The sequence below is a fragment of the Ptychodera flava genome, unplaced genomic scaffold (assembly GCF_041260155.1).
Source record: "Ptychodera flava strain L36383 unplaced genomic scaffold, AS_Pfla_20210202 Scaffold_65__1_contigs__length_701920_pilon, whole genome shotgun sequence".
Classification (NCBI taxonomy): Eukaryota; Metazoa; Hemichordata; class Enteropneusta; family Ptychoderidae; genus Ptychodera; species Ptychodera flava.
Window position 1 is genome coordinate 71,097 of NW_027248387.1, and position 7,711 is coordinate 78,807.

Below are 7,711 nucleotides of genomic sequence, written 5' to 3' on the forward strand. Positions count from 1 at the left end.
TCTGGGTATGCTTTGGCAGGAATAGTTGAGTATCTCACTCTGAGAAAATACAACAGCATTGCAGTCGTCGACAAGTACTATCACTGAAATGAAGGTCATTGATGTTGAATTATAAGAATCCATCAAAACTGTTACTGCTGTTACAAAACTTAACATGTTCGGGCTTTGCTGCTAGAAGCCTCGCCAAAAGCATCTAGTGTGTGGCTATCATTAATATATAATATCTTTGTAAGTGTTCTTGTCGTACTAAACGTAACCTTTCGTAACGTTGCCATTGTATTTCAGGCTGCAAAGAGAAAAGCTGCCATGGAAGCAGAGTTTAGTGTATTGATGAAAGAGCCGGGGGTTACTAGAAACAGTAGCAAGATAAATGTATGTGGATTTGGTGGTGTTGGGAAAACCACTCTTCTGAAATCATTACAACGGGTAAGAGAGAGAGAGAGAGAGAGAGAGAGAGAGAGAGAGAGAGAGAGAGAGAGAGAGAGAGAGAGAGAGAGAGAGAGAGAGAGAGAGAGAGAGAGAGAAATATGTGTTAGCAGAATGTTATTAGGCTGTGTATTATAATATGTGACTGACATATTGCATGAGATTGTGCTCTCCGGCCCCAGCGAAGTTTCTAGCGAGGCTCCACGGCATGCACCATTTTCAACATGCATTGTTAAACAAAGTATGCTGCCACCAAGCTAGTTGCATGCGCTTGTTTTTAAATTGTAAAACTATAAAAGAAAAATGGACAAATCTGTGATCAAAATGTAGCGGCCAGGTCCGACGTATTCACACATAGATGCATACACACAGTGATGTGAAGATACTTAAGTTAGATTTAGATTCATATAAGATTACGTTTTACATTTTCACGTTTCTATCAAAAGTAATACATTACTCTTACTGCTCATTAAACGTTTGCTGCCAGTATTTCTATTGATTGCTTTTACTTACTACAAAACTTCGCGGTGTATTCAATTTATTAACGACATAAATCATCAATGCGGTGTTTATATAGTATCAAAGTCGGCTATTCGGCTTTCGTTCAAAGAAATTTAATCTGTTCATTTATAATCTGGCAAACATTTGTGTTTCAAAAGCAGAAAATATCCCAGGTTCACAAGCCAAAGTAACACCAAGATGTAAGGAAGGCTTCATAATTTGCCCATCGTTCTCTTTAATCCTTATAATACTGACCAGGGCTTCTTGGAAGCATACTTCACTCGTCGATCAGAGGAGAGAGCACCTCCTCCAGACAAAACCACACATATACCGACGCCTGGTATTGAAGTCAACATTGTCAATATACCAAAAGCTGGTAAATACAGAGCGTGGGATTTTGCTGGACAACCAGAATATTACGTGACTCATAATATGTTCTTGAGGGCGGACGATTCAGTGTTCTTGGTTGTATTCAAAATAATCGATGTAATAGACGATTTTGATGGTACACTAACTGAAGAGGTGAGTTCATTTAAGTTTCACTGTCTTCAAAATAACTTTGAAGTGTAGTTCCAAATATCTGAGCTTGACATTATTACATTAGTGATTTCTGCACCTAATGATATACTATAACATGTACCTTTCTTTACATCGTTAATGATAGTTGTTGACGTGGCCGAGGTTCATCAAGTCTAGAATATCAGATTACCACAAATCTGACAGAAGACCAACAGTGATTTTTGTGGCCAGTGGAGCTGATATGGTGGAAAAGCGTCGAGGCAATCATGGTGAGTGAGATATACACATATCGATGTTTTCTTTAAATACGGCCATTGAAATTTATCATCCTGTCTAAAGGTTTCATAAGTGAAATATGAGAAATGTTATTATTGTTTGGCTATGCAACTGACCTGACTTCTTACAGAATGTACCCTTGGTATTAACATGACTCCGGGCTTTTGCGATGTTCTATTGACGCGAAAACAAAACTATAGCATGGATGCCTGATCTTATTTGCACAAACGTCTCCAATTTTTCAGGGCCATTAACTCGAGGGAGTATGAAACATATTTAAAGTGACTGAAGTAAAAGCGTCAACCGTTGTGGACTTTATGAAAAATATTGAGTAAATTCATGAAATATTCGACAAGTAACGATCTGATTATTTCACAAACACCGAAAAGAAACACAGGCGATCACTCTTCCATGCACTGTTCAACCAATATGGTTAAAATAAGAACGAAAAGGACTTGCTTTAGATACGTTTAACGATCCCACTGGTATTTTGTGTGTATATGTGAGTGATATGTGTAGTGAGTGCTTGCAAGAGATGGTTGATTGGGTGCGCAAGAGCGGAGGCCGAAACTGTACAAAATTGAGTTCTAAAAGTCATACAAAATGCGTTCCAAGTATTGGGCGCTTCAGGTCAGCTATCCGTACCTTGATTCTGCCCCCTTTTAAATCCTCCTGCCTCCGAAAATGTTTATTGACCCTTAACGCCTAACTTTCAACCGTATTCCTGCAACTTTCACTTATGATTGACGTCATTAGCATAGTCATAAATGTTTCCTAAATTCAATACCTCATGAGAATGAGGTAAGATTTAGAGTCCGGTTATGACCCTTTTTATGCCTGGTCGTGAGGAATATTAATATCAACAAAATTTGTGCCAATAAGACAATTCTGGGGTATTTCGCGAATATAGTAATTCGTAAATCATGGCCAGTCTTGCCAGGTATACAACTGAACTGTTAGGAATGTTGTGGTACTGCTTAAATTACATAAAAAATTGCATTACACTTTCAACTATGTCATGGAAAAGTCGAATTGGACATTACAACCTTCTATGAGTGGATTTGTGTATTATTCGTTCAAAAAATGCCAGGAAGTTGAAGATATGTACAATCACAAGCCATTTTCGCTCGACATGTTTACAGAACGGGGTTAACGTTTCATGTACTGTGTAATTGTATATAAACATATTTAAAAGTTTCGGAAGTGACGAAGTAATTAGTGACAGAAAAAAAACAACTCTTGTACTAAGTTTATCACCTTTTGTATTATCTTAAAAGACAAATGGCCGTTTCATACTTACTTTTGTAGCAATCAAGGTCGTTGAGGAAATTCGGACAAGGACTAAAGAGATGTTCGGGAAATACTTGAACATAGTGGATGAAACATTTCTGCTAAATTGTCATGATTCCCGACATAAGGATATGGACAGACTTCGTATATGTCTATCAAATTGCAAGGTAAATTTAGTCATTAACATGATACTCTAGAGATATGATAGACGATAAGTTAAATCAATGACAATATGTGTAAATAAAATAAGATATTGATTCAAATAACTGATTACTGAACATTTATGTATATTTTTAGGCTTACTTTGTTTATAGCAATATACTATGGTTGATTGTCTCACTGGTTTACGTAGCTATATCAAGTTTATCTCCACAATACCATTTGGAGTTAAAGATAAATACTTAAAAAAAACCATTGTAAATCAGAATTGTTCAAAGGTTACGGCTCAGCAAATTCGCTTTCTAAGGCAGCGAATCGTCTCGCATTCAAAACAAACATTTTGACGTGAATGATTATCGTAAAATTAAATCATAGTGAATATTTATTTTACCGAGGTCTAAATCTATGATTCGTGCAACAGATTAAATTTCGTCTTCTGTACTAAGCATACGATCTTCTTATAATGCTTTTACTGTTCCTCTTGTAATCGTTATTTTTTTCATAAGCATTGGGCGTATTTCGTACACTAATTTAGAAGAAGAATTAAGTCTCGATTTCGATTATCATACGTTGCTAGAGGGAAGAACAAATTCCTAAGCTGTGTGCGAAGATTGCCGATATTAAGAACAAATGGCAAATCAACGATAAGTTCCCAATATGGTATTGGCCTGCTTATGTGGAACAAGTGAAGAAAATAGATCCCTTGGTTGAGAAAGATTTCCTCAAAACGGCTACATCTTATCTTGACAACGTCGGAGAGGTACAGATTTCTAAATAATCGTAATCATTTCATTGTGATGAGAGGTGTCTTCATATATAATGATTCGTGGTTTCGTAATTTTTGTTACGATGTATGACACATTTATGCTGCTATTAGTCAACCCAACGTGACAATGGAATAGCGACCAGTTTTGTATCTTATGTTTACCCTATTTTGATCAGAGTTGATTGTGTGTTTAGCCGAACATTAACATCTACAGCCGATATCTGACAATTATTTTTTGTGTCTGGTAATCGCTGTCATTGGAAACTCCCAATATGACTCAATTCAGGAAGAAAAATGGGATTGTATAACTTTTAGCAATAGTCGGAGCTGGTATTGAGCACCTTACGGGTAGCAATTATCATGTGTATCAGTTTGATACAATATTGTTGATCACGTCTTCTCGTTCTATATATATCATAGATGTTTCAGCTGTAATACTTCGCTAAACTGCCTGTATGAAACTGCAAATTAAGTGGTAGATAACTTGTCATCTTAAATAAGCAAGGAGTATCACAATTTTAAATAAACTTTTTATTTACATTGTGTATTTTCTGATTATCAATTAAATTTTACTTGCAGCTTCTCTTTATCAAAAATCCAAACGGCGATGACATCATAGTCCTCAATATTCAGTGGCTGTGCTCCAGAGTTTTTGGACCAATGCTAGCCACTGAAATTTTCTTTCAATACAACAAGAAGTTACGTAAGAATCAGAAAATCTACAATCGAAGTGACATCGACGAAGTATTCAGTGAATTTGCCGATACTGAATTACTTATTAACCTTTTGAAGATATTTGAGCTCGTCTTTGAAGCCGACCAAAACCCTTCGGTATCTGTTGGCGGTATGCTGTACATAGCACCTGCGTTGTTGGTTGAGAACATGCCAACATCACAGTGGAGAAAGGATTCATCAAAACAAATCTACTTTGGCCGCAGAATTCAATGTCGAGATGAAACAGATAGCTTTTCACCCGGGTTGTTTCCACGTCTACAGTCTAGATTTTACAATCGTTATCGTGACCTGGGTCAGACTCCCAATGGAATATGGAAGAATGGTATCAAAGTTTGCCATGTGGTTGAATGTTTGGTATACATGACCAGGGGTTGGAGAGCCATCCACATCTGTGTTAGGGCAAAAGACGAAGAAAACATCGGAGACTGCCACATCCTAATGGAAAAGGTGTTTGAAGACATAGAAGACGTCTTAGAAATCTGCTGTCCTGGTAGTGATATCGAGAGTCGTATTCTTAGCGCTCACTCACTGAGGAGTAACATAGACCCGGACAATGTTAAATACTACTCCGTGCAGGAGATTATAGATGCAGAGATGAAACGTGTCAACGTCTATGACGAGGAAGATGGTGAAGAAGATGCAACTACTGATTTGCTTTGCGCCGGATATGATCCCACACTACTCCGTGCCAGGGGATACGAATGTGACGTCAAGTGAATGAATCATGAAACACTGGAAAATTTCTCTATGATAATGGATATAAAGACAGATATGGCAGGTGACTATGGGACTATGGCAGATCTAATGGGTATACCACCAATCAAAGTCCGAGGTTGGGAAGATAAATCGATGTCGATGTCGATTACAAAGCATATATTATCAGAATGGTCCAAACGATGGAAAGAGCGAAAGAAACGTGGAGGATCACCAACTGAGGGCGTCATAATGCATGAGAGTACCTTCAGCAATTTGATGAAAATCCTGAATGATGAAAGCTGCCGTGTAGAGCAAGCTAGACAAGAGATAGTCGACATGTTCCAGCGGCTTGGAGTTTCAAAAGGGGACCACAGCTTCACAGAAAGATCCTGTCGTGATTAAATAAAGGACATTAAAGACAGGGTTAAACACGCCCATCTTCAACACGATGTATCAACAACAAATGCCATTAAAGTTAATGGATTCAAACAGCACGATCATCGACTGGCCTGCATGAACACAATGACACAGAGAGACAAACATTCTTTCCTTTTCATCACATTTGTGAATACCACTTATTACGATAACTGTGACTGTAATGATACTTAAACGAATTATACTTGTCAGACATGGTGGTAAAATCAAATAATAGTATTTTATAGTATGTCATTCTATAAACAAAAGGAATTTCTCGCAATATTGAAAAAAAATACTTTTAATCATCCTTTTTCGACGTTGATCTCAAGAATTGAAAACAGTGCACATTCGAAATAATGTGTTGGTGCATTTTTGTGTCCTACAAAGATTTTACTGAGATGTTTCAGTTGTAACCCTATGTTTCTTGGGCTGTTGAAAGGATATTAGATTTGCGTTTTGTTCAATTATACTTCTAATCTTCAGTTTGGAAAGTTTGTAACCTAGAGTCTCTGAGGCTTTTAAAAGTTTGTTAGAGTAGTGTTCTGTTCAATAACATTTTAGTATGAACGATTTGATTTGATATATTAACATGGCAAACAGCAATATGACCAATATTATATTGGTTTTAGACTGCGTTTAGTCTTCGTACTCCAATCAAAAATGAATATTCTGAAATTGTATTTGCAATGTTCGATTACTCGGTAAGTTGCTTGGAAAAAACATTGAGGACTTCCATTCCGAAACATTGTCTGAAAAATATCAATACCAACCTTGGTGTCCTAAGCGTAATATAACAATCCTTAATTAATTTTTATAGTTTTAGTTTTTACGATGTTCAACGTCGATAGAAGTTATTATGTTATGGTTTAAAAACAAGTGCCCAAGTTACCAGTGCCTTCTCAAACAATCACAGCAGCCTTTCTAAAGGCTTACTCGATAATGTCAGGCGGGTGGTTATTTCCTCATTCGTTTCCAATCATTGTTAGATCTGCAAGTATATAGTACTGTATGTGAATAGTTATGTATGTGTGTACGCAAAACTAAAGTTTAGACGTGTGTTATTTCATGATATCAGATACTTATGTTCCGAAATGTGTGTATGTTAACATGTTATCGGTCAATCAGCGTCATTGTTGCCACTGGTGCAAGCCCATAAATTTTCCTGTTTATGTGAGACAAAATATTAATAGAATCTCACACCCCCAAGGACCTGGGATCAGATTTCTCACACTCGTTGGGGATATTTTGTCTCACACGAGCCTGTGGCTCGTGTGAGACAAAATATCCCCAACGAGTGTGAGAAATCTGATCCCAGGTCCTTGGTATGTGAGATACTTTTTCTCACATGACCACAAAATGCGTTAAGTTCATACTGGACACGTACAATATTATCAAAACTCGTGACAACTCCGTCGTCTGCCACTGTACTCTTGACCTGCTTACTTTGTAGTTCTGGTCCATGTGTTACTCGTCGTGCCATTGGATAACATTTTGCGCGTGGAACAAAACAGACTGTTTATCATCCAATCAGGGCTCGTGTAATATTTACTGCAGAGTGTGGGACAGTTTCTGAGAGTGTGGGATCGATTTTTCCCACACTGTCGATCCCGCACTCCCAGCGGCCAGGAATGTGAGAAAAATACATTATTATTTAATAGTTTTCGAGATTTCTTACAAACAATATATTTCACATTTTACACAGGACAGTCATTTAAGATCTAGCATAGTTCAAAAATCGTCTGCCACGTAGAATCAAAGTTGAAACAAGTTAACGTATGTACAAGCACAGACAATGTTTAGATATTAATGTAAAGAAGATAGCAAAGGCAATGGACTTCGAATTAACTAAAAATATATTAGAATAAAAAAGTTTCTGGCATCGCATTTCAACTTACTCCTTTATGTTACAGCTGCTTGATTAAGATT

General features: G+C 37.1%; 1 protein-coding gene across 1 annotated transcript; it reads left to right on the plus strand.

Annotated features, from left to right (window-relative positions):
- The first annotated feature begins 291 nt into the window (after window positions 1-291).
- Window positions 292-6,950, plus strand: LOC139128691 (death-associated protein kinase 1-like). Its single transcript, XM_070694426.1, has 6 exons — window positions 292-426; window positions 1,186-1,449; window positions 1,592-1,715; window positions 3,031-3,179; window positions 3,749-3,931; window positions 4,517-6,950. The coding sequence occupies exons 1-6, from the start codon at window positions 307-309 to the stop codon at window positions 5,387-5,389; spliced, it is 1,713 nt and encodes a 570-aa protein (XP_070550527.1). The 5' UTR covers window positions 292-306; the 3' UTR covers window positions 5,390-6,950.
- Window positions 6,951-7,711: the final 761 nt, after the last annotated feature.